This window comes from Zingiber officinale, chromosome 4A (assembly GCF_018446385.1).
Source record: "Zingiber officinale cultivar Zhangliang chromosome 4A, Zo_v1.1, whole genome shotgun sequence".
Taxonomy (NCBI): domain Eukaryota; kingdom Viridiplantae; phylum Streptophyta; class Magnoliopsida; order Zingiberales; family Zingiberaceae; genus Zingiber; species Zingiber officinale.
In genome coordinates, this window is record NC_055992.1 from 82863090 (window position 1) to 82890816 (window position 27727).

At 35.6% G+C, this 27727-nt stretch overlaps 1 protein-coding gene across 2 annotated transcripts in view; it reads right to left on the minus strand.

The window, feature by feature from the left end:
* LOC121970039 (BEACH domain-containing protein C2) overlaps positions 1–27727 on the minus strand; it is a 138529-nt gene that overhangs the window by 4750 nt on the left and 106052 nt on the right. For both annotated transcript variants that reach the window (XM_042520443.1, XM_042520442.1), the window contains 5 exons: positions 18892–19041; positions 18698–18782; positions 18492–18612; positions 12531–12627; positions 12337–12450 (listed from right to left, as the gene is read on the minus strand). In XM_042520443.1, the coding sequence (XP_042376377.1) occupies positions 12337–12450; positions 12531–12627; positions 18492–18612; positions 18698–18782; positions 18892–19041 (567 nt within the window). The remainder of the gene's footprint in view (positions 1–12336; positions 12451–12530; positions 12628–18491; positions 18613–18697; positions 18783–18891; positions 19042–27727) is intronic.

The window sequence follows — 27727 nt, forward strand, 5'->3', positions numbered from 1 at the left end:
CATTTCCTATATTTCCATTCTTATAATCCAAACATCAATAATGACAATCAATGATTGTTATTCCCATTCACCACTCTTATTCCCCTAAACCAAACGTCTCCTAAAGTAACAAACTACATCTATAGTTAGTCAGGGTTAGGGGTGTCAAAAATGAACTCGACCCGACAACCCAACCCAAGTCGACCCGAAAAAAATTGGGTTCGGGTTTGACATTTTCGGATTCGGGTTGGAGGGTTAAAAATTTTTGGGTTGGGTCGGGTCGGGTTCGAGTTGACCCGAATTGACCTAAATATAGGGTTTAGAGGATTTTTTTAGGTTAAATCGAATTTTATTTTTAAATTAAGATTTTTTATGTGTATTAATATTATGTTTGTATGATAATGAAGGAGTATTGAGATAAAAGTGAAGAATTATAGGGAAAATAGTAAAAAAAAAGTCATTTTGAATCGGATTTTCGAGTTATCTAGGTCGGGCTCGGGTTGGTCGGGTTTAGGGGTTTTGGGTTGAACTCGGGTTCGGGTCGAGTTCGGGTTGGGTTAAAAAAAAAATTCAACCCGACCCACCCAAATTAACACCCTTAGTCAGGGTGAAATAGGAGATTAGAAAATCTAAAACTGTCCGTAATAGTAGAATCACCCTTCCAATGATATGAAAAATGGATATTGCATTAGACAAAAATTTCATGTATACCAAGTTTAGTCTCACGCTAATTATTGGAAAGGGATTTATAGTCATAGACATGATTTAAAGTGTCATGCCGAGGTGGTCGAAACAGGCGAAATATCTCGTTCTACTCAGCGCCCGATACGACCCTGGCACCATACCCACGACAGCTGTGACGTGTTGCACGACCCCATGGCCACAGTGGAGGGGTCGCGTGGTCGTGCAGGAGTCACGCGATCCCCACGGCCATGACTGAGGGGTCGCACAACTCGTGGCAGCGCCGAAGTAGCACGAGCTCGCGAGTGGTATCATATTTCAGATTTTTTTTAATTAAACTTAGGTTAATTATTTTAATCAACTCTTAGTTCTGATGGAAATAATCTAAATAGGTTTTATTAAATCCTCATAAAATTTTTATTTATTTATTATCTATTTTCATATCTTTTCCTTTTTAAAAGATTATTTTTTATATTGTTTATTTTATTTATTTTTTAAATATTTATGTTAAATATTTATTTTTAATTAATATATTTTATATTTAAAAAAATACTGAAACTATATCGTTTAACATTTTATTTTTTAATTAATATATTTTATATTTTAAAAATACCGAAACTATATCGATTAACATTTTATCTTTTAATTAATATATTTTATATTTAAAAAATACTGAAACTATATCGGTTAACATTTTATTTTTTAATTAAGATATTTTATATTTAAAAAATACCGAAACTATATCGGCATGACATAATACAGTACTGAAACTGTATCGTTCTAGTCAGGACCGAAACCTCGACACTTGTCGAAATTTTAAACCTTGGTCATAGATGAGTACTACTATTAATTTGACGTTTAGCATTGACTAATAATTGTTCCTAAGGAATAACTAGTTAGTACCTTATGTAAGTCATTATTAAGTTATTATTATTATCACAACAAAAAATCTTAGGTATGGTTACATATTTGGAAAGGATGCCTGTACAATGGCGGAATCATCATTGAGTTTCACACGCCACTAATTATGGAGCATTTTGAGGTATGAGTTAAACTTTAAATGTAATAAGGACATCAAACTTAAGGGGGTGGGTGGGAGGGGAAAGATAAATATAAAGTGGGTGTTGTAATAGTCGGATATAGAGTGATGCGGGTTAATGAAGAGATTTTTTTTATGCTTAGATGACATGGAGAGATGTGGGTTAATGAAGCAAAGCAGTTTTCAGATTTGCATAAGTGAATTAATATTAACTCATGCTTAAACATTCTTAGTCTTCTCATAACAAAAAATCCAAAAATTCACAAACCCTAGTTATGTGGGCAATATCGAGGGGAAATACATTATTATGTCTCTAAAACGTTTTTATTCCCATCTATATCCCTCCTCTTTTGTTGTTATTCTAGATAATATCCCTACCATTAATTACTCCGTAAATATTAGATGGAAGTGACATGTGATGTGCATGTGACAGGAATCTCTTCAACCTCCCGCTTTCCAATCTCTTGAGCAGCTTCTTTGAGGCTGCAACGTAGCTTCTTGACGTAGCCAATGGCTCCATAGGAGATCATCACTTTGCTGCACTTCTTGCTCGAAGAAAGCACCATGAGGCATGCGACGGCATGCTTCTTCGCCGTGTTTTAGGGGCTCAGATCGAGCAATTGGACTAGATTGGTAATGCATTTATCCTCCTTGATCTCGTTGCCATTTCACGAAAGCTTGTGATCGCTTGTGCTACGATTTCCCGGGAAGAATTGCTCTTTGCTTCGAGCATGTTTATCAGAGATGGCAAGCAACCGGATTCTCTGACGAGTTTTTTGATCTTCGGGGAACAAGAGACTTGCACACGGCGGTGGCGGTGGTTTGTTGAGCCATCAAAGATCCAATTTTTAGCACGTTTGTCAGTCAAAGGAAGAGACCGAGAGAAATGAGGCTCTCCATGGAGACGGATCCGACAAGGTTCTTCACTTCCGTGATCACCGGCTCCAACGGCGGGGGGCGGTCAAGGTATGCGAGGAGGCTCCGGATTCCTCCTTCCGACACGATCAGCTACCGAAATTTCTCGGTTCCGGAAGTCAATTGGAGCAGGCATTCGGTGGCTTGTTCCTTCAAGCCCAGAACGACGTCGTAATCGAGCACGTTGATCATGACATTGACGATTCCCTCGTCCACTAAGGTTTGCCTCACTTCAGGCATGGTGAGGAGGTTCTTAAGCGTTGCAGTAGTGGTGGATTGGGAGATGGAGTTGCCGACTTGGCAGAGATCGATGAGAGGGGGGATTCCACCATGGCCGACGATCGAGCGGGAGGTGACTACGGCAGTTGAGAGCTTTTGAATAGAAAGCACGACCTTTTCTTGAGCGACAAAGCTGGCCGATTCCAGGAGTCAGATCGGTGGTGGAATCGTCCCTTCAGAGACGAGGAGAGTGCTCCAATTCCCCAATTCGACGACGGAGCAGATCGTGGTGGCGGCCTTTTCGTGAACCATCAAATATGTGGCGGTCAAAAGTTGGATGAGGGTTTTTTAGAGTTAGGGTTTCTTTGCGCCAAATGAATCGGGCTCTAATTTAGGGTTTTTTAGAGTCACGTGCACATCACATGTCACTTCATCTGATATTCATTGAGCAATAATGGTAGGGATATTGTCTACGGTAGGGATATTGTCTGAAACAAAAATAAAAGAGGGATATAAATGAGAACGAAAACGTTTTAGGGACATATGTGGGAAAACTGAAAACAAGAGAGAAATAATAATGCATTTCCCCGCAATATTGACAATCTATGCACACTTAAATGATGACGATTCCCCACTAAATATAATAAAATACTTAAGTAGGGTTTTGGGGTGTTGTCCTAAAAGTGTTTATAAATGTCAAAACATTACAAGTTAATTATGATTGGTAAAGTCATGTTGAGCGGAAACAAGCTCTTGCAATGTATGGTAATGCTAAGTACAATAGACCCTTCCTCAGGACTAACATTGGCGGAAGCTTCGTGCACTAGTTGCCCTTTATTATTAAAGTCATGTTCAATTTGCTTTTACTCGAAGCAATGCATTCACAAAGTTTTTTCTAATGGAGATGGAAAAGTCCTTTAAAAGCTCCTCTCCCACATCTATTTATATACACTTCAAAGTTAATAAAAGATATCAATTAATAAATATTAATATTAAGCACTATGACAATTAATGTAGAATATTAAGATAATATAAATACAATTTTACAATTTAATTTAGGATAATACTATTCAAAAAATATTTTTAAAAATATTTTATCCGATCAAAATAAAGTAAATTCAACCTATTATTTTTTTTGTTAATCCAAATATCCAACTATTCGAACTGACTAATTCTGGAGGTGACTGGCTAGCCCCACGGAAATTTCCCATCGGCCGGGGTAAATCCGAAAGTGTAACCGGTTCCTCAGCAACAACCAACGCCTTAGATTTTTCATCCCACCAAAGGAAAATCATCGTAGCTAGAAATCAAACCATGGGTGTTTGGGAATTGGAGTGCCTTTGCAAGTGCACCATGGCGCCCTGGGGACTAAATTCAACTTATTGTTATATGTTAATAGGGTAGCAAATGATAATAGAAAATAAAAACTATTTTAAAATATTATTTAATAAATTAACATGTTTATCATTTAATGTTTATTAACATGAGAATAAATCATTGAAATTATTATTAGATGATTAAATAATATCATTATGGTTGATCTAATGACTAAAATATATTAAAATAAAAATTGATAAAATAATATTGAATAATCAAAATTGTTTAAATCTTAAATCTTAAATTATTAATTAAACATTTTTAACAAATAATGCTAAAAACATTCAATATAAGCAACTACTAATTTGTCCAACTAGTATTTATTATATTGTAATGAATAAACCTGAAAAAAAATAATACTTATAATCACAAAAATATTCATATCTTCAAATATTAATAACACAAAATATTTCATAATTTCATACCAAAGAAAAAAATTGAAATGTGAATATATGATTGTAGAATATTCTTGCTTCCGAATATAGTTATAGCTGCTAATCAGCTAATTAATCTCCTAGAAGATTCTTGAGGATATGGACAGCCATTACCTGATTTTCTTGATATATATATTCCTGTTTTAGTTGTTGTATTTAAGAGATTTGATAAGTTGTCTTTCCATATTTTCAAGATGTGGTATCATCTATAAGTAGTTGTATAATACGTTTTTGACTAAGTTGAATAAAAATATATCTCTTAATTCTGCAGTTTTATTTTAAATATCAACACTCTTTTACCTAATGAAAAAAGTGCTTACTAAGTGTTATAGGCTAATAGAATAGAGTTTAAATATGCATGCACAAGGGGTATTTGCAATATTTTTTATTCGCCAATACTACCTATAAAAAGGTAGAAAAGGAAGAACTATGCAAGGAAGGGAGGAGAGGTTGTATCTAGGATTTATATATGAAATATTTCTCCCCGATCTATCAACAACGTATAAAAGCCACCACGTATTTCAAAACCACGAGCATCATCTTCTCCAATATTCTTTAAGTTCAGATTCCATACTAATCTGCATGACCCTTCGTCCTATGCTCACCAAGTCGCCCACTACCCTTCTACTAGTGTTGTTGTCGCATGTCATCCCCTTCAAATCAATTTCATTTGTTGAAAGGAGTCACAAGGTGGTCGTCCAGTCTCTCTTCGACAATCATACTTGTCATCTCTATTACCTTCATCATTCTTAACATCTAACGTGAAGCCATCTCAAGACAGTGTCTATCGCAAAAGTCACAAAAATGTTTTACTGATAATAGTAGTTCTGTTGATGCCTTTGATTCCACTACTTCTAGTAGTTTCACTCTACCTATCTCATTGGCTCTTCCACTCTTCTTCGAATTGTAGTAATCACTTTGTGGATCATTTAGCCATGGCATAACCCCTTCTGGTCATCCACCTTCTTTGTCAGCTCAATCTATTAAATTATTAGCGTTCCAGTGAAGAAGTACTTAAGGCTTCTATGACTTCAAACAATTATTAGTGCTTCATTCTAGTCAATTACCTAATTTGCCCATGAAGGTGTCTCTATTAGAAAACAAGAAGTAGAGACACCTTCATGGGATGTTACCAAAGTAACATATCTCTAGTAACGTATCTTCGTTTTTTGCTCTCACATTACCCACATGTCCTACAATGCCATGATAACCAATGGGCATCACTAATTATTAAAGATATTAGAGACGTTTCCCATTAACCAGTGTACAATCTATCTTTAGTATTCCCTGAGTTTCCATTAGAATTGTTATCTATCACCTTTGATGCCACTTCCTATGTACTTCAGTATTCCCCTAAGTTTCCATTAGAGATGTTTCCCATTAACCAGTGTAATCTTTAGTATTCCCTGAGTTTCCATTAGAACTGTTATCAATCACCTTTGATGCCGCTTCCTATATACTTCAGTATTCCCCTAAGTTTCCATTAGAGTTGTTATCTATCACCTTTGCTGCCGCTTTTGTTTCTATTTAGAATTTTAGGATGAGCATAGTCATTGGTATTAGGCTAGAGTCTCGTGGGCTATCCAACTGAATGTGCCTCTATTTTCTTTCGCTCTCTTAGCTACACTTTCACTCCTCTAGATTTATAGTTGTCTTGGTTATCTTTGTCTCTAAAATTAGAGGAAAATGATATCCAATCTTCCAATCTTAACCTCATGAATATGATAGGTGTTTGATAGTTAAGTCTCTTTTCCTTAATAGTGTACATAAGCATGTTTCTGCACCTTTTTCTTTAATTCTTTATAATAATAAGGATCAAAGTTAACTATCTTTTGATTCAGTCATTTTATCACCCTTATCAATGTTGATTCCTGTTGTACCCCGTAGTTATTTTAATGGATCAACCAAGTTAAGTTGGGTCCTGTTTGTTATTGATCCGTGTGTCTAAGTGTGCAGGAGCTTATGAGCGCAGGAAGTCAAGCGGAAGACGCAGCTAGCGAGAAGGACGACACGGGAAGGGAGCCGACGGGCTCGGTACGTCCAAAGGACGAAGGCCGGAAATTGGGTTCGGGTGAGCCCTATTTCGGTTGGCCGCAATAACCCAAGCAATCGGAACTTCGGAAGCTAAAGTGAAGATGAAGAAATACTGAAAAAGCAGCTGGAGGCACCCTTGACAGTCATTGGAGGCGCCTCCGCCCTCATCAGATTGAGGGCACCCTCAACAGCATTGAGGGCGCCCTTAACAACATTGAAGGCGCCCTCGACAACATTGAAGGCGCCCTCGACCTGGTCAGATTGCCGTTGGCAAGCGAATAAAGTTTTATCTGCTTATCCCCTTAGAGGCGCCCTCAACACTCAAGATAGAATTTCCAGGAGCTATATAATGACCCATGGAGCTAGGAAATAACAAATCAACTCTAGTAATCAATTCCTAGCAACGTTTGAATTTTCTTAGTATGTAAAAGGCTTCTCCGCCTACAGTTAAGGAGACATTTCTAGTGGAGCTTTGCAACTGCCTTGGATTAATAACCACGTAGGTTGTAACCAAGTTAATTTCGTATCTTTTCTTTAAATTATGCTCTTTTAGTTTTTTTTATTTATTGTTGCATTTTTAGAGTTGAAAAAACGAGGATGGTATTTTTTATTTTTCAAGCAATTCACCCCTCCCCTCTTGCTGGCCCGCTGCGCCAATAATTGGTATCAGAGCACAACAACCTAAGAAGAACTAACCGCCGTCTGAAGCAGCAAAGATCAAGACAATGGCCGGTGCAAGTATTCACCCCCCGAAATTCGACGGAGATTTCGCTACATGGAAACACCGAATGGAGGTATTTTTTTTAACGGATTTCGACATTTTATTAATAATGAAATACGGTTTTGTAGTTCCAAAAGATAAAGAAGAGTACTAATGGACTAAGAAGGAGCAAGCCGACTTCGTGGCCAACGGAAAGGCAGAGTTCCATCTGCTCAGCGTTCTGCTACCCCAAGAGGTAAGTCGGATCGGAAGCTACGACTCCGCCAAAGACCTCTGGGAAAAATTCCTGGAGCTCCACGAAGGCACCTCAGAAGTGAAGTTAGCAAGGCGGGACATCCTCCGGACTCAGCTTACAAATCTCCGGATGAACAATGGAGTGAAGGTAGCGCAACTCCAAGCGAGAATCAAAGAACTAATAACTCAACTGAATAACCTCGGAGAATCGGTAACAAACCGAGATTCGATCCGGTATGCGCTCAACGCCTTCCCGAGAAGATCAGAATGGGCGTCCTTAGTAGATACATACTACATCTCTAAGGACTTTGAGGTAAGTAAGCTAGACAACTTATTTTCTACTTTCGAACTTCACAAGTCTCGAATTGCAGAACCTAAACAAATAGAGCAGTCAAATCTCAATGTTACCCTACAAGCCAAGATGAACGATCCCGACTCCGAAGAGTCGATCGATGAAACTAAAGCGACACTATTGGTAAGAAAGTTCAATAAGTTTATTAAGACTAATAAATTTATAGCGCAGTTGAAAAAGCATCAACGCAACAAAAGGACGGTCCGTTGGTACAATTGCAATGAAGAAGGGTACATCAAGGTTGACTGCCTAAAAATAAAAAAAAAAAGAACAACGAAAAGGCAAAAGGAAAGTACAAGCCAACATCCTCCAAGTACAATACCCTGAAGGTCACATTGTCAGATTCGTCATTCTTCGAATCTGAAGTCGAAGCCTTCTCGGAATTAGCACTGATGGCCAACCATCAAATTGAAAAAGAAACCAGCTCAGAGATGAGCATAGATGAAGGGGGAGAATCATCAGAAGAAAGCTGCGATGAAGGGGGAACATCAGAAATAGAGGTAAGTGAGGTACGTACTCTAAATCCGAAACAGTCTTTTCATCTTATCAAAATTCTTACAAAAGAGTTAGTAAAATCAGAAAAAGAAATTGTTGATTTAAAAATACTGTTAGATAATTTACAAATAGAAAATGATAATTTGAAAATGCAAATTCAAAATCTGAAAACTGATGCATGCTTAAAACCTAACAACTTTCAAAAATCAAAACTTAAAATTTATGGAAAATTAAACTGGTATATTAGAAAACATCAGGGACAACTTAGAAAAATTCCCAAAGGATATATTCCTCCTAAATTTTTGATTAACCCAGTAAGAAGGAACCTATATTAGGTTCCAAGTCTTATTTAGATTAAAAATTCTCTTATGCTTAGGCTTTCAGAGGAATTAAATGTTTATATTCCTTAAAAGACTTTGTCTAGAAATGATTGATGATCCAATAACCAAGAAGGCCTAGTACCTAGCCACAGTCTGGAAGCCGATTATTGAATTGAACATTTAATTAACAAACTGACAAGCATAAAAATTAATGCTTTTAAATTCTTGTCAATTATTAAATTGTTTTGAAAATGTTCAATTAACTTTAAAATTTTTTTACTTGACCAGTTGTACCTATTTTTTTTTATGCTATATATATATATATATATATTTAATTTACCCCGTTTTTTTGTTGTGATCAAAGGGGGAGAAATATGTACAAATTTAGGGAGAGTTAATATTTTTTAAAAATTTTTTATTTTTACTTAGTGTTACAAATTCTATTATTGCAATCTTTATGCTTAAAATGTTAGTTTAGTAATTTCTTTAAATTACTACTTGTCTGTTTTTACCTAACTTGAACTTGGGTTGATACACATCAAAAAGGAGAAGATTGTTGTACCCCGTGGTTGTTTTGATATGATCAACCAAGTTAGGTTAGGTCATATTTATTATTGATCCCTGTGTCTAAGTGTGCAGGAGCTTAAGAGCGTATAAAGTCGAGCGGAAGACGCAGCTAGCGAGAAGGACGATACGGGAAGGGAGCCGACGGGCTCGGTGCGTCCGAAGAACGAAAGATCTCGAGAACCTGGGACGGAAGCTTACTTGAGGAGAAGGTCGAAAATTGGGTTCGGGTGAGCCCTATTTCGGTTGGTCGCAATCACCCAAGCAATTGGAACTTCGAAGCTAAAGTGAAGATGAAGAAATGCTCGAAAAGCAGCTAGAGGCACCTCGACAATCATTGGAGGCGCCTCTGCCCTCAACAACATTGAAGGCGCCCTCAACAACATTGAGGGCGCCCTCGACCTGGTCAGATTGTCGTTGGCAAGCGGATAAAGTTTTATCCGCTTATCCCCTTGGAGGCGCCCAGCGCCCAGTGCCCTCAACCCCTTTGAAGGCGCCCTCAACACTCGAGATAGAATTTCCAGGAGCTATATAATGTCCCCTGGAGCTAGGAAATAATAAATCAACTCTAGTAATCAATTCCTAGCCACGTTTTAGCTTTCTTAGTGTGTAAAAGGCTTCTCCGCCTACAGTGAAAGAGGCATTTCTAGTGGAGCTTTGCAACTGCCTTGGATTAACAACCACATAGGTTGCAACCAAGTTAATTTCGTGTCTCTTCTTTAAATTCTGATCTTTTAGTTTTTTTATTTATTGCTGTATTTTTAGAGTTGAAAGAACAAGGAAGGTATTTTTTTTTATTTTTAAGGCAATTCACCCCTCCCCCCTCTTGTCGGCCCGCTGCGCCAACAATTCCCGAATGACTTGGTTTTTACTAATAAAGATCATATTAAACTTTTGTCTAACTTTTTTCTCTTTTTAAGCTAAAATTAGAAACCAATTTGGCATCTCTGTCAAGTGTCTACACAGTGACAATGCTAGGGAATACTAGTCTACCTCTTTTAAGTCATTTCTACTAGTCATTGAATCATGGTGTTCTTCATCAACTCTCATGTCCATACGCACCTCAACAAAATGTAGAAGAACAAACAAATCAAAATCTTGATGAGGTTGTTTAGACTTTGATCCTATACATGCATGTCCCTCTTTCCTTCCGTGGTGATGCCATTCTCATTGTATGTTATCTTTCCTTCATTATCATCTTTCAATAAAATGATATACTCTTCCACGAACCTTTGAATGCACTTGCTTCGTTCACTTCATGTCCCCTAACCATGATAAATTATCTCCACAATCCATCAAGTGCATTTTCCTCAATCATTATCATCTTCAAAAAGGTTATTGTTGTTTATTTTTCTCCTAACACATTGTACATTTATATCTCCCGACTTGACATTTCTTGAGTTTTCTCACTTCTTTTCCTCGACACCACCTTTTTCTAACTGACTTTATTAGGAAAGCCCTTTTCCTACTCCATTATCCTTTCAAACCCTAATGGATGGAACTATTATCATTAGAGATGATTATATTTGGGATCGTAAAACTGAAAGATCATCTTCACCACCGACTAACTTGTTTACCCTAAGTAATTCCTTACTATAAAGATTGTTTGCTCAAGGAAGGTATCAAGTATGTACCTAATATGCTTGTTGAGGCTCACATGCAAGGGGCTAAACCTGTAGCAACTATTATGGATCCTAGTCTTAGATGAGTACTAGAAAAAGGAGAGCAACTAGATGACCTTAGGAAATATATGAGGTGGGTAGGAAACTAAACTATCTTGCAAAACTATCTTATTTGCTGTTAGTATGATTAGTTAGATTTTGGAGAATCTATGTCATGATCATTGGTAATAGCGAAAAATTATATATTAGCTAAAAAGTGCTCTAGGGAAAGGTATTGTATTTTGTGATCAAGGTCATTTTCATATTGTAGATTATATGGTCCTATGATGTAGATTGGTAGGTTCTTTGACAAATAGACAATCCACACTCAAACTACTGTGTTCACTTGAAACCTAACCTTATTTACTGGAAGAGCAAGAAATTAGTCGTAATTGCAAGGTCAAATGTAGAGGTAATGTAAAGCCATAACCTAAGCTACATGTGAGTTCATTTGGATTAAGCATCAAGTGATTGAGCTAGGATGCACCCTTACCATTTAATTTTGAATCCTATGTTTAATGAGAGAAAATAAATACAAAGATTAATTGTCACTTCATCTGAGAAATAATATAATACAACGAAATCACTATTTATTTTATTACTTTCAATAATCAATTAGCAAATTTGCTCACTAAATTATTAGGAGTTATATTTGTAAGCTCAATTATACAATATATTCAAACTAGCTTGAGGGAGTGTGTTATAGGCTTATGGATTCATGTGTAAATACTTGATGAGTAAGGATTTATTTGGAATATTCTTTATTCACCAAAATATATATATATATATGCTGCACAGTACCGTTCGCGATTGAGGTTGGTGGGCCCACACCCAGGTGGGGGCGTGCCCTCAGTCGCAGACGGATGTGCGGGCGTGCCCTCAGTTGCAGACGGTCTGCTGTGCAACATATAAAACTCATATATATATATATATATATATATATATACATAGTTTCTACAAGGAATAATTCACTCTAATCTCAAAACTAAGCTTGTAAAAATGCTTTGTAAACCAATTTTGAGATTTAGGTTATAAAACATTAAGCTACTTTCACATGATGCACTTACCACAAAGTGCATTCTCCACAACAGGTTTTGAAATGCAAATTCAATGTTAAACCCAACCTTAGACAGCTTAAAATCATATTAAACATAGGACTTTGACTTGTAAGCTGTAATGTACAAAACATATGTACAGATAGAGAGAAAGAGAGGGAGGGTGAAGAGTGTGTGTGTGGTGGTGGTAACCGGGGGAGGAGGGGTTGAAAAGACAAATAGGACTATGTTTACTAGAATACAAAGAAAAACATACCTGCAGGTGTAAAACATCAACCAGTGGTCTTTTCCTTGGGTGTGGAATGGTCAGTAGCTGGGAAGGAGTTTGTCCAAAATATGCAATCTGGTCTTGTGTAGCACGTCTTTGTACCTATATGTAGTTTACAAAGCACACATTAATCAATTGTCACATTTCGTCATTAAAGAAAATTTAATCGCATGAATACTTACTGGATCTTCAATTTTGTCAACATTAACGGTCCCTTCATAAGTAATATAGAAGAAAACATTATTTGCTTCTATAGCTTCTTTACCACGCTGCTTGTATCTGAAATAATGCTTGATCAGTATACAATATGCACTTACTTACCACAAGTGCTCTCGTACTCTTGTTATAACCCAAATTAATATCTAGAGCTTGGACTCTATTAAGCTCTCTTACTTTTTCTTCTTGGGGCTTTCTTACGGAGGATTTCTTCAATTAATTGTGTCACAGTCCGTTGTTGGAACTAGTTGGATCCCTGATTAAAATCTCAATGTTTTTCTCTCTTAATCTTTCTCATAAGTGACCTTTTCAGTGGAGAATATCTTTCAACTAAGTTTGTTTATTTAATTTACATCTCTTATACCTATTTTCAATATTTCATGAATAAAACATACATAATTTGCTCAATGTCCTCAAAAAATGCTGGTACAACAACAATCTAAGACCATGCTTAGAAGCATGCATGACAGTTGGAGAAAATTACTAATATCAATCACGGTGGCAAAGCCTCATGCCTGAAGCAACACCATGCCAATCTGCCTACAAATATCTTGATGAAGCAGAACAGCCAAGTTGCAAAAACAAATGTATTGAGCAAAAGCATAATTTAAAACAAAGAAAGTTGTCATGCACTACAAATTCAAACAAGAATTTGATAAACAATAATCCAACCAACTTGTCTATGATGGATTTTAGTGATGAAGATGGTGTCATACACAGTCTTCTAATTTAATAGCTGTGCGTGAACCAAAAGATAGATACAATTTTGGGTTCCAGAGGTGCCTGGCCAAGGAAACTGTAGTCATGATGCAGCTTAACCAGTCCTGAAAGGACCCATGTTAATTCACTTTGATTAGGCCCAACATATCTTGTTGATTAAGGCTAAGTTTCCTAAAATGGGAAGATAGAAGAAGGGGAGAGGAGAAAAAGTGACAAGAATTTATGAGTGATTCATGCTACACGGTGCAATTTTACGACCCTTTCCCTTGCTCTCTGCTACTTGAGATATCATGGTATTTGGTGCATTATATTACTCTTGCACATTTTTTATTGTTATATTTGCTTTGACCTTTGATTTCCTATTAAAATATTTCTTAATAGCTTTTTGAATAATGCCTTTTACTTTCCTTTAGGTCAGCCCGAGGCAAATGAGGTGAATGGTAAATGTGTTAAAATAAGTCAATGGGCATACATTTCGTGTTGCTCCCAGACAATATTGCTAGTGGAGTAGGATGACATTTTAGTTTCTACATATTTTTAATGTTACATCTTTGTGTTGATGAATGACATCTTATTAGAGACATCTTTTAGGGTGCTTTTGGTTCGAGTTATCACATATAACCTTCATTATATGATTACCATGTATCCAACTAGTTATGGGGAATGAAACATAATTAGAGAATGTTTGGTTCAATTTAGGTAATGTAATAAAACCTTATTTGTTTGGAGGTTTTAGTACATAACCTAGTGTGATATTTTACCGTATTATGCTTTGTTTAATAATGATAATATTATTATTAATAGTCATATATATATATATATATATAAATAAAATTGGATATTTTTTTTATTATTTTAGAATTTTTTAGATAATTTTATTTAGCTTTAGATTATGCCAATTTAATTTACTCAACTATAGCTAGGAGTTGATTAATTTAATTAATAAAGTTTTAATTAAACAAAAAAATTTAAAAAATCATCCATCATCTTCCTCCGCACCTCGCCTGCCGTTGCAGCCCACCGTCGCCTGCTGCTGCCACCTTCGCCGCCCACTACCGCTGTTGCCACCTCCAGCAGCCACAAGAAACACCTCTGGCTACCACAAGAAGCTTCGCGGCAATCTGCATGGGTGAAGGAATGCTACGCCTTCCGTTGCCTGCTGCCACCTCCGCACCACGCCGTTGTCGATCTAGCACCACCTGCCACCCACCACTGCCACCTCCAGCCACCGCTCCTCTGCGTGCCGACGAGCTACTTGTTGCCACCTCCACACCATCCTTATGCCAATCCGACACTGCCCTCCTTCGGAGGGTAATTTCAGAAAAAAACTTAACCTTTAGAATCGAGAAAAACCTTGGGTGACCCATGGTTTCTGATTCCGGGTTCGATGCCGAGATTGATGACGCTTGCTGACGTTTCGAAATCGAAAAAAACTTTGGAATCCAGAAAAACCTCGAACTAAACACGATTATCTTGGTGGCAAAAGGCGAATACGCTCGCCCCCAGCGCCCCCGCCAACCCGTCCCAGAGTCAACATGGAGGAGGTAAATTACGGGCGGCTACTAGCCTTTGGAAAACATGATTATCCAAGTTTACTGTAGACGGATAACCTTGGTTATATGTGATAACCTGAACCAAACAAGTCCTTACAATTTTTTATTGTGGGGCATCTCTGCACGCTATATTGGATGAGACACTATTCCTTATTTGGGATGGGAACGTCAAAATTAAATCATTTAGCTGAAAGTTATTTACATCCAACTCACTTACCACAAGACCAAACAACCATTTGTTTGTATCATCTTTTTCGAGATACACGTTGTGTGCTTACTATTATGCTTATGTAATAATCATTTGTGCTCACCGATGATGTTGATTAGGATAAATTGTAATCATTGCCTAACCTCTCTGAAACTTTGATCTGCTAGCTGACACAAGGATTTGTCAATAGAATTATGTGCTACCAAAAAGAGCTCACTTAGGCATGACTATATAATTTGTAGTCAGAGTCACAATTCAGTTCATGTAAAAGTTTGTGTGACTAGAAAGTAGTATTAAGAATCTTGCAACTTAGAGCATATGCAATCAAAAAGAAATCACCGGGCACAAACTTGTGGCCGGTGATTTCTAATACCTCTCAAATATCCCCCTCTAATTGGGGGTATTTGAGAGGGAGGGATATTTGGAGAAATATCCTCTCCAAATATCCTTCGTTGTCGATGTTCTTATCAAAGGTTACCTAGAAAAAAGTTTTTAGTACAGATAAAGAAAAAACGTCATAATGTCATAATATTTATTTCTTGGTGTCGATTGATTTGAATCTTGTCACTTCAGTATTTATACATTTATCGGAGGCAGCTTAGTATAAAAGGCCAAAAAAAAAATTACACCTAATCATTGAAAATTCCAAGCGTTAACTCAAAGTGTTTGTTAGTCCAGTTGTGCCCTTAGTGGCTGGGTTTGTTTAAGTTATGTTTACTTGTGTATCTAATGTGTGCATTAAGTTGTGTAGAGGCAAGCTAGGACATTTACAAAGCTCATGGAGATTGTGACTCGATGAGATGAGGTTGGGTTGCGGCCAAGTTAGGATGCTTAGAGGTCCATTAGAGTTCGAAAAGGAAGCATAACAAGGATCATAGGACGAGAAGCATTGAGTGGTATTGGAGAAGTTCGTGGAGCTTAACTTGGTGTAGCCAAGTTGGTTTGCTCGATGGAGAGATCAAAGAAGAATGGTATAAGAAATCCGAGGGTCCCACGATGAGAATCATCAAGGTGGCAATGTTGATGACACTTGAAAGAAGATGAATTAGATATGCAAAAAGTGAAAGAAGATATGTGGAATGTGTCAAGGGCTAGATGTAGCCGAAACACCTAAAACCTTATCTAGGATGACTTTGGTGGCAAAAGTCAAGCTGCAAAAGATAAACTCTTAACTGAGTTGTGAGATTCGAGCAATCTATATTTTAGATTTAGGGTAGTTCTTGACTTAAGTGAGGACTCGACCAAGGTTAAAATTTTGAGTCGTGCTAAGAGTTTTGGTTTATGACTGAAATGATACAATTTCAATATCATATCATGTTGCTATGGTTTTGGTACCTTTTAGATATAAAATATATTAATTAAAAAATATTTTTATTAATATTTAATTTCTATATATGTTTACTATTGAACTAGATTTGATATTATTTCAAAAACTATTTGATGGATATTAGTAAAAGTCGATCTAGAGTTAACTAAAGTCCAAGTATACATGGCCGGATCAAGTAAGTTCAAACTAAATTTAATTTGAATTTATTTTGATCAACTTAAAATTAAACTAAATTTATATATATAATAATTTAATTTATTATTAGTAGTATATTTTATAAGGAAAGAAAGTTTAAAGGTGGCTTTATGCACGAAACTCCCACTAATGCGGGATAAAAGGGTCGGTCCTCATTAGGTATATTATATGAAGTCTTACTTTGCATTGCAAAAGGCTATTTCCATGACTCAAATATGTGATGACAACAACTTTACGTTGCACTAAACCTCCCTTTCATGAGAAATTATATATATATATATATATATAGACAAAGGTAAGTGCTTTATCAGCATATGTAGCAAATGAACATATCTAATTTAGCTTTTTCATGCTTCCTATAACTAGTTATTTCGGTTTTCTACTGGAAGATCCCATAATACTCTATTGGATGATAAATGAAATTAATTGAACCTTGGTTAAATTGAAGAGAAAAATGATGAAATTGGTTGAAATTTGGTTAAGTTAGATTGACTACGGAAAACACAATTAATCTAGCCTTCTTGTTGATCTCATCTTGTATCCTAGCTAATGTGCATGGGAGATGAGTGTGAGTCCTTTGTTGGTCTCCTTAAATCTAACTTGAATTCGTTAGCCTCATCCCCATTTGAGATATCACAAGATTGAATGATCAACCTTGTTTTTGCTTGCAATCTAGTAGTAGAAGACCCAATATCTCATCCATCAGTCTCACTTAATCATAATCAAGAGAGAATACAATGTCCTCTCAATCAAGAATGCCCTGAAAACAGCCTTAATATATATTCTCAATTAAATGTGATTGAGGTTCTAGCTAAACCCTATATCATGGAATTCAAATATATTGTTATTAATTATCAATTAAAAACATAGGTTTATATCAATAAATCTTGTATAATTTGATAATTTTTAAATATATGCTGTTATCAAATAACATACTAATCTGATACTATTAACCAGATAATAGTTATAATAATAATACAGAAATAGTTGCAACGAAGTGAAAGAAGAGAGCAAATAGATTACGTAATTACTGCTACAAATCCTATGGACAAAGCATCTACAAACAAACATCATTCTTAATATGGCCCATATAAATTACCTATAAAGCAAAGATTATTGGTGGTAGTAAACCATTAAATTCAAGCTTTGGTTACATATGTTTCTCTGATAAAGGCCATTTAATCATGTGGGTTTGTTGGTAGAGATTTGACAAACAGCTAAATTATTAGTTTCATCATTAATTCTCTCTCTGAAGGGGAGGCTTGGCGCAACGATAAAGTTATTGTCATATGATCAAAAGGTCATAGGTTCGAATCCTGGAAACAGCCTCTTGCAAAAAGCAGGTAAGGCTGCGTACAATGGATCCTTCCCCGAGACCCCGCATGGCGGGAGGTTTGTGCACCGGACTGCCCTTATCATTAACTCTCTCTCTCTCTCTCTCTCTCTTTTCTTTCTTTCTTTCTTTGTAAGCCTTTAATTTCCAACATCTTTGTTGACAATTTTTCTTTTGCCATTTTTCCTCTTAAATTAGCTTTTAAATTGCTTCAAACTCCATTGGTTCTCATCAGCTTTAAAAGATACATTCTCCTCAATAACCATTTTCCTCTCTAGTAGATACCAAATTTTACCAACTCTAATATCTTATTCTCTCCCTCTCCAAATATTATATCCTGTTTTTTCTCTTTTCAGAGAAAAAATTGAAACATTATTCTCTCTCTTTACAAAATTTTTATTTCCATCTTTAAAAATTTCATTCCTTGTACCTTCAGTTGAGGGGCGTTCAATCCAGATGGACTTCCATATCACACCGTCATTGCTAGTAATCACTAAGACAATGCACTATTACTAATCCTATAAGACTGTAAAAAACGAAAAGAAAAAAAAAGAAAAACGTTTCAAACAAATTAGTATTTGAATTACATACCCAAATATAAGATCTATCCAGTTGTGCAAGTGAGACGAGACATGCTCGCTTTCCAGAGCTATGCGATGTTTATGGATGAAATCAACAGGGTTATCAGCCCATGGAGGTAATTTAACTGCGTCTGCAACAAACCAAGTCAATTTTAATTTACCTACTTCCTAGAGTTTTGATCATCTTGAGCTTGTGTACGAAAAGAAAGTGCTCACCTAGTTTTCCTCCAAGCTGAGTTGTACCAAAATCAATGGAATTTACATTGATCAGTACCTCAGGTAGGTAAAACATCTCTGGAACCTAAATTATTAACAGATTGAAAGAAAAATTGGATGAACAAAGGCATAAATAACTTTGGAACTGAGTTAGAAACCTACAAGAAATTACATCATGTACAGAAATAGATTACCAACTCTTTCACATCACTCATATCTTCAAGGACACCATCCCATGTACTACCAATGTCAGAAAACATTCGATCAGCGTGGTCAAATTTGCCACCTTGAAGTTGAATGGAGAGAGTGGTAAATGGCTCCACCCTAAAAAGGTAATACATGACCTGTATTATAAGAGAGAAAATGCCAAATGAGCAACATAAATATTTTCTTATCCTTGTTAACAAAATTCATTGCAAAAGCAATTACAAAGCTAAATGAAGAAATTTGATCAATAGCAAGGTTTTAAATTTCGAGCCATATCAGAGTATCCGTTTATGACGGAACGATATGGTTTCGGTATCAAGCGGTACCAATATGATTTTAATATTTTTTAAATATAAAATATATTAATAAAAAATAAAAAAATATAATCTAAATATTAAAAATTTAAAATACAAAAAAAATTAAAATAATAATAATTTTTTTGAAAAAAAAATATGGGATCGCAGCATCTCCATATGGTAAATAAATAAATAAGAATTTTATAATATATTTTGGAAATTAAAAATATAATATATACAACAACAACCAGGCCTTATCCTCATAGGTGGGGTCAGTTATATGGATCCTTTTACGTCAACTCTATTTCCTACTATATTATCTATACTTAAATAAATTTTATCTTATTTTATCATTGGTAACCAAGTCTTTTTTAGTCTTCCGCGTTTGATATGTGTGTTTGTCATAGTTTCACATCGCTTAACTGGAGCATTTATTGGTCGTCTTAAGTATATGCTCGTATCATATTAAACGTGTCACTCAAAGTTTTCCCTTAATAGATGCAACTCCGGCATTCTTTCTAATGCTCTCATTTCTTATTCTGTCCATCCTCGTATGTTCACACATCCACTTTAACATCCTCATCTCTGCAACTCTCATCTTCTACTCATGTGCTCGGGTCATAACTCAACATTTAACTTCATATAACATAGCAGGTCTAACTACGATTTTGTAGAACTTTTCTTTAAGTTTAGAAGTACTTTATGGTCACATAAAACACTAAACGCTCTCTTCCATTTCAACGATCCTGCTTATATTTTATATAAGGCATCTCTCTCAATCTCTCCATCGTTTTGTAAAAATGATCCTAAATATTTAAAGCTCTTGGTTCAAGGCAACTCATTATCTCCTATCTTAACAATTATCTCATTACGTCTAATATTACTAAATTTTAATTTCATATATTTAGTCTTTATTCTACTAAGCCTAAAACCTTTTCCTTTTAGTGTTTCTTGCCAATTACACTATAGTTTCATGGTATGTCTCATTACTTTTTCCTATAGTTTGCACAATTTTGTACGTATCCCTTATCTTCCATAAAGGAACTAGAGTACTTATCCTCCATTGATTAGACATTTTTTCCATTTTCAATATCATGTTAAATAATTTTGTAAGTCATTCAATACCTTGTTTTACTAGGAACTTCCATACCTCTATCGGAATATCATCTAGTTCAACAACTTTTCCATTGTGCATCCCATTTAAAACTTGTTTTATTTCTGAAGTTTGAATTCTATGATAAAAATTTAAATTTCTATATTTATTTGACCTACTTAAATTGTCTAAGTTAAGTTGGTCGACTAAATTTTCATTAAAAAGTTGATGAAAATACCTCTTCCATCTCTCATCGTTTACTAGTATCATATTACAGTTATCTTTAATATATTTTATTTGGATAAAATCTTTTATCTTCCTTTCTCTCATTTTAACTATTTTATAAATGTCTCTTTTCCCTTTTTTTATCCAATTTTGATATAATCATTCAAAAGTTCCATTTTTTGTTTCATTCACTACTTTTTTAGTCTCTTTCTTGACTATTTTATATTTTTTAAAATTTTCCACGTTCTTACAAATATATAATTCCTTATAAGCGGTTCGTTTTTCTTTCACTTTCTCTTGTACTTTCTCATTCCACCACCAAGATTTCTTATTTAGTGGTGCATGTCCCTTTGACTCACCGAGTACACTCTTACCTACTATTTTCATGATACTATCTTATCCCATGTTATATTAGAGTCACTGTATATTTTACCTAATACTTGTACTCCTACCTTCTCTTTAAATATATTTTGTTTCCTATCCTTTTAACTTTCACCACTTAATTCTAGGAGTCGTATATATTTTCTTTCTATGATATTATGCTTAAGGTATATATCCAACACTACTAACCTATGTTGGGTAGTTAAGCTTTATCCAGCGATGACCTTGCAATTTTTACAAGTCTTTCTATCCTTCTTCTTAACCATAAGAAAATCAATTCACGATTTATTATTCCCACTTTTGAACGTGACTAAGTGTTTTCTTAAAAAATATATTACCTAATATAAGATCCAATGCTATCACAAAATTTAATATAATTTTCCTTCTTCATTTCTTGTTCCAAACTCATAACCCCGATGTATCTTCTCATATTCCTCATTTTTACTCTGACATATTCATTTAGATCACCTCCTATATATATATATATATATATATATATATATATATATCAGTGTTCTAAATGGCAATCGAGGTGGCCGCCTAGTCACAGCACTCCTAATCAATGGCTACCTCCAGCACTCCAAAGCCGGATATTTTATTAGCGTAGCCAAAGACTAATACAAGTCAGGGCATAGTTTCAAGTAAGATCTATGCAATTTGCCCATAATAGATGCAAATGATCAGATAACTTCTCCAAGTTCTTTTTATCTTCTTTTATCTTTGGAGACATCCTCCTGTAAGTATAAATGGAGTTTGCCCTCTTATGACCATTTGCAATGGCGTGAAACATGGCTGGAATTCTCCTTTACATCCATTACCCATCTCACTTTAGACCTTTTGTGAGTGTTGTCCGTTTACACAATCCAATTGAGCTCAGCTTTGAATTGCTCTTTTGCCTCAAGATTGCTGTGGGGATTACCCTTTGGTACCTCACTTCGTGGTTTTCTATCTTTTCTGGTTACTTTCTCACAAAGACCTCCTTTTGTGTTATCTAAATTTTTACTATCCATGCCCATTTTTTGATAGTTTCCCCAAGCGACCTGCATTTCAAGTTCCACCTTACTAAAGCATTTATAGTGGCTACAACTATCCCAGCAGTGCTTTACATAGTGTGCAATCGGACCCTATACAACCAATTGTAGTAAAGGGCAGCCCGGTGCACGAAACTCCCGCCATGCGGGGTCCCGGGGAAGGATCCATTGTACGCAGCCTTACCCTGCTTTTTGCAAGAGGCTGTTTCCAGGATTCGAACCCGTGACCTTTTGGTCACATGGCAACAACTTTACCATTGCGCCAAGGCTCCCCTTCACAACCAATTGTAGTAGAAAGGAGAAAAATGTAAATGGTTTAGAGGCATGTTTTCACCTTCCTAAGGAAAAAAATGCCACTACAATATAATCAAGCCTATTAAAATTCTCTCAAGAAGATGAAAATTTTTGAATGAATGATAATCTCGACTGAAGTCATTCTTTATAGAATTTGGTCATGGTGGGCAAAAGACAACTTTTAAAATGAGCACAACTCTTACAGAGTTAACACTCTTTATCAAGCAGCATTTCAAATTAGTTAAAATTAATTCAAAATATTCATAAAGTTAACTCCAAAATAATTTGGATAGAAATTAAAATATATTTTGATTTTGGAATCCAAGATGCCTAAGTGCCCTTATCAAGATTAATTATATTAATTAATTTAATTATTAGGCTCATTATTTAGCCCATATCTAAACTGCACAATTCAATTCAATCAACTAATGGGACAAACTTTTCTTCAATTACTAAATTTCCAAAGTGGGACTATTCCCCATGGCTCCATAACTTCAAACTACCCTAACACCAGTTGCCATCAAAACAAAACCTTTATTTAGTAAACTTGGCTCCCAAACAGGCTTTTTGAAGAGTGGCAGGGTGTGGTTCTACACTGTTATGGCTCAAGACAGTAGTTGTCAACTTCTGAAGGGCAACTCAGCAATCAGGTTCATGCAAATTCAACCTAGTCCTGCACATGACATCACTACTTTCTTATTATTGAATTTTACCTATTTAAAAGTTTAGTGTTTTATATTTTTCTTTTCAAATCTTTAGACAATGAATTTAGCTGAATCTAACTAACACTTAAAATTATATGAGTTGAATTGAAGTGGGTTTAGGCTAGGACACATCTTGTCGAATAGAGATGGTGATTAAGGTAACTAGGTTCAAACTATACTCAATTTGGATTCATTTCTCTTAGGCATCTACTCTCTCATATCGCTTGTGCACCATTGCCAACACTAACATATGGGCACCCAAGTGTTGACACTGACGCTTGTGCACCCAAGCGCCAATGTTAATGACTATGCATCCCAATGTCATTGTTGCCATCGCTGCTTGTTAATTCTGTGCATTACTACTGCACTCAGAGTTAGACATGAGCCGAACAGCCAGGGACTCCTTTCCTGCCACACTCAAAGCTCCTACCTCGCTGTGCCAAATGCCTGCATGTTTCATCCCTAGTGTTAGAACCGACTCTTATGTTCACAGGGCACCTGACAAAATCATAATTTACATAAAGTAGTCTGTCATCTACAACTATCTGATCCTCACCACTAGTCTAGGCTTTTATCTTTTCCCGGAGTTCCCTCCTACCTTGTTACTAGTGGCAGAATCAACAATGGCGGGTCACACCGTCGTGATCTCGCAAGGTCCGCCGTGATCTCACGACGGGTTGTTGGGTTGGACATGTCTCTTTAATTTTTTTTCCTTTTTCCTTTTTTCTATTTTTCCTTTTAAAATTTTTCCCTTTGTTGTATTTTTTTTATTTTTCCACCGAAAATTACTTTCCCTCTATTATTTTTTTCTTACATTCGTCAATGAGAAAAAATAATATTTATTTTTCCTTCATGCTTCCACGACATAAATAGTGAAAAAAAACTAAACATAAATAATATATATTATTAGAAAACAAAAATAATATAATATAATATAATTTTTAATCTTATAAAATATAGTATTATTAATAAATTAAATTATTTTATATATCAATTTAATTTAATTTTAAATTGATTATAATAAATTCAAATTAAATCTTAGTTTAAACCTACTTGATCGAGTCATATTTATTTGGTGAACTTCAATTAATCGTAAATTAACTTTAACTCAATAAGAATCAAACATTTCAAAACAATATAAAATCTAACTTAAAAGTATCTATAGTGATCAAATATTTATAAAAAAATATTAATTAATATATTTTATATTTAAAAAGTATCAAAACCATCTTGACATGGCATAATACGGTACCGAGACCATATCATTCTGATCATAAATTGAATCTTCGACATGACTTAAAATTTTAAACCTTGATTTCTTATGTATGAATTAAATGTGTAAAAGATTATTTATGCTGCCACTACTAAAATGAGTTGATATTCTTTTCTTGCTATATACATGTAGATAATCTTGTAAGGATTAACATGGGGAGATGGGGAGAGGTTTTTTAAAAGATAAAATCAATATTTCTCCTCATTTGATACATATTTAAACTATTATACTTTTCATTCTATGTGAAGGGGAGTTTTGAGGCAATGGTAAAGTTTCTACCATGTGACTAAAAGCCACAGGTTCAAGTCTTAGAAACAGTCTCTTGCAAAAAGCAGGATAAGACTGCGTATAATAGACGTTTCCCGAGACCCGCATGGCCAGGAGCTACGTGCATCAGGCTACCCTTTGTACCTTTCATGCTATGTGTTGATTTGTATGTTGATACTTGTACACCTCAACACTGTAAACTCTTATATAAAGACCATTTGCTAATATATGGTTAAATTAGTATAAGCAGGGTGACTTAAGTTAGTCCCCGAATTTAAATATTACTCAAGAATGTTGTGAGTTAAATAAAATATAAACTCGAGGTGGAATCACTATTGTGTAAAGACTTAAAGTAAAACAACTATTATAGTGGCGAAAATAAAAAAGTGATAAAAGTGAGCCTTTTACCACCAATAAAGATATGGTCGTGTAGGTCACACACAATTACTATTATTTGTGTGAGAATGTTACAATACTTAATAGTGGATATTTGTGTAAAAATAGATTTATTTGTGATTAAAAGACAATAAAAATAAAGTGGAATAATCAAGATCATGCATATCTTTCTTCTTTACCCACATAACAATTTATAGTTTCTCCCAAATTTCCTTAGCCTTCAGCTTTGCATGAATAGTGGCGTAGAAGGATCCATATAGCCGACCCCATCTAATGGGGTAAAGTTTGGTTGTTGTTGTCGTCGTCATTCAGTTTTGCATGCAAGGTTTGAATTTGAAGTCTTGGTTAATATATATACAACTACTTAGAAAATTTCAACAAGCTGAAAATTAGGTTTTTTGCTATATTTGTTTTATTTTCGTTCTGCTCATTTGCCTTTTTGATACGGTGCTTTCTGTAGCAAAAAGGCCTTTTTATTACTGTGCTTTCTGTAGGAAAAAAGAATGAATGTATATTTTTTTAATACCTCTTGTTTACCTTATCCTATTTATTATGTTTATTAGTTCTTAGTTTTTTATTGTACTATTACTAAGTGGCATACTGTATTGGTAATTACACTTACATCCTAGGGTGATGAACCATAATGTATAAAGTGAATTTCCCAATCTACAAACGAAGATTGACAATTTTTAACTAGGGTATCTAATTCTTCAGAGTTCCCTGCCCCATGGCAGACTTTTTTTCATCTTTTCATTTAGGGTTGAAGGTAGACTTATCATTTATAGTCACTGTTGATATTCTTTTGTTGTAACATCTTGACTTGACCAATTATCATTTAAAACACTAATCTTGTGAGGGCTGTAAACAGAAGCTGCTAATAACGTTAGTGACTGTCTACCATGAAAGAGAATCCAATCACAGATGTAGACAACTGCTAAATCAGATACCAACTATCTCTTTGATAACCTACCAATCACCTAGACATTCAAGAAATTAAAGTTAAATTTATAGTCCATATCAAGAGTTACCTCCCACCATGAATCAAATAACATCACTCAGCTCTGGTCGTCACCCCTAATTTTGTGAGGATAGCTACCATGGCAGCTTCTTCATCCAAGAAATAAAATCCTGACCTTCAGAAGGTAGCTAAGACCTCTACGAATTCCAAAATTACTGCCACTGGATGGTGAGAGTTCTCATCCCCTAGCAATCACAATTGAACTCTTCTTGCACCTTTATTAAGGGGTATATTTTACCTGTCACACAGGTACCTCTACCCTTCTTGACAGTCTCTGAGCAATAGCTATTGCGGGATAGAATTTAAGGTTTCCCCATCCCATCAATTTAACAAGCTGCACAGTTCTACAAATACTGGGTTGGGGTGCATCTTCCTTAACTGCTTGCATTTCAAGGATCATCTTCCCCTTTCTTGCCTTTCTTGATGTTCGTTCTCAAGACCTTGAGCCTCAGCTCTGTCCATACACTGCTCGCTGAGCATCTAGTGATGGGTTTGCAAAGATGTCAGCTTCCAGTTCGTGGTGCATGGTAAAACTCACAAGACATTCCTCCAAATCCACAACCCGATTCACTCCCTGTGATACATCCAACTTCCTGTCCTACAAAACTTGCTCCTCACTTACAGCAGAAACTGGATCCAGACCAGTTAGTATGTAGCCTTCAAATTGACATATGTGCTGCTCCCTGATCAGCACCGTTTCACTGTTTCTGTTTCCATGCAAGGTTATTTGCCTTCAGACTGGCACACTGTAGCTCTTGTAATGGGATGATTTACATCCTCCTGGAGTATTCCTACTTTCTTGCATGGTTTTGGTATGCTACAGGACACTCTGTCCAAGGTTTATGAAGAAAGACCCCACCAACTCTTTGACTACTCCATGGTTTCATCTTCTCTGTAGGGTCACTGTTTTCCATGCCTGAACCCTCCACCCAACTGTTCCAGGATGAGAACAGCACCCACACTGCCACCTAGCTCAAGATTTCCACCAATAGCAAGATGAAGAATGCCCTCAGCCAAATGACACTGAATCAGGAAGAATGGCTGAAGGGTTATTCGGTGCCTTGCTTCACTTAGGTGTTACAACACGGGTGAAGATCGTTGGCTGCCTTCACATTAGTAGCCTTGTGTTTGAAAGTACTCACACTCAAAACAACCTCAGAAAACCATCCCCACAATATTCAATTCTCTAGCTGAGATATATTTATGGTAATGTAGAGAAAGCAACTCCAATACCAGATATCCTGAGACCATTATTTAATTTGAGTTTAGGAGAACTATAGTATGATACAAGAACCAACGTTCTCATATGATGCATGATACTTATTTTGGTAAAGAGTAAATATATAATTAATCAAAATGCTCCTTATATTATACCTTAATTATTCAAAATTCAATTGACTTTCTAATTACTATAGACAAATTAGAAGGTAAACAAGCTAAGTAGACAATTATAAAATTATAACTAATGAGTTGTCTTGGCACGTGTTGAAGTGTACCAAATCATGTTGAATGGTGACACAAAATGATACTGAAACCATGGTTAAAGTTTTGTTTTGTACCACTCAATATGGCCAAAATATGTCGTTGTGCCCATAGATTAGGAACACAGAACAGCTCAACACATTACTTGCACCAGCACTGAAACCACAAACCCACAATATATTTTCGTCATGCGAGCTCTTTTGCATAAAATGAAATGGACACACGTGACTTATTTCCGTCTCACAAGCTCCATTGCACAACGGAATGAAATAGACAGTCGACACCTCCCCCACCATGACTTATTTCAACAGTGTCTTTTGCTTTGTCACTCCTTCTCTGCAACACTCCATACTGAACATCCAT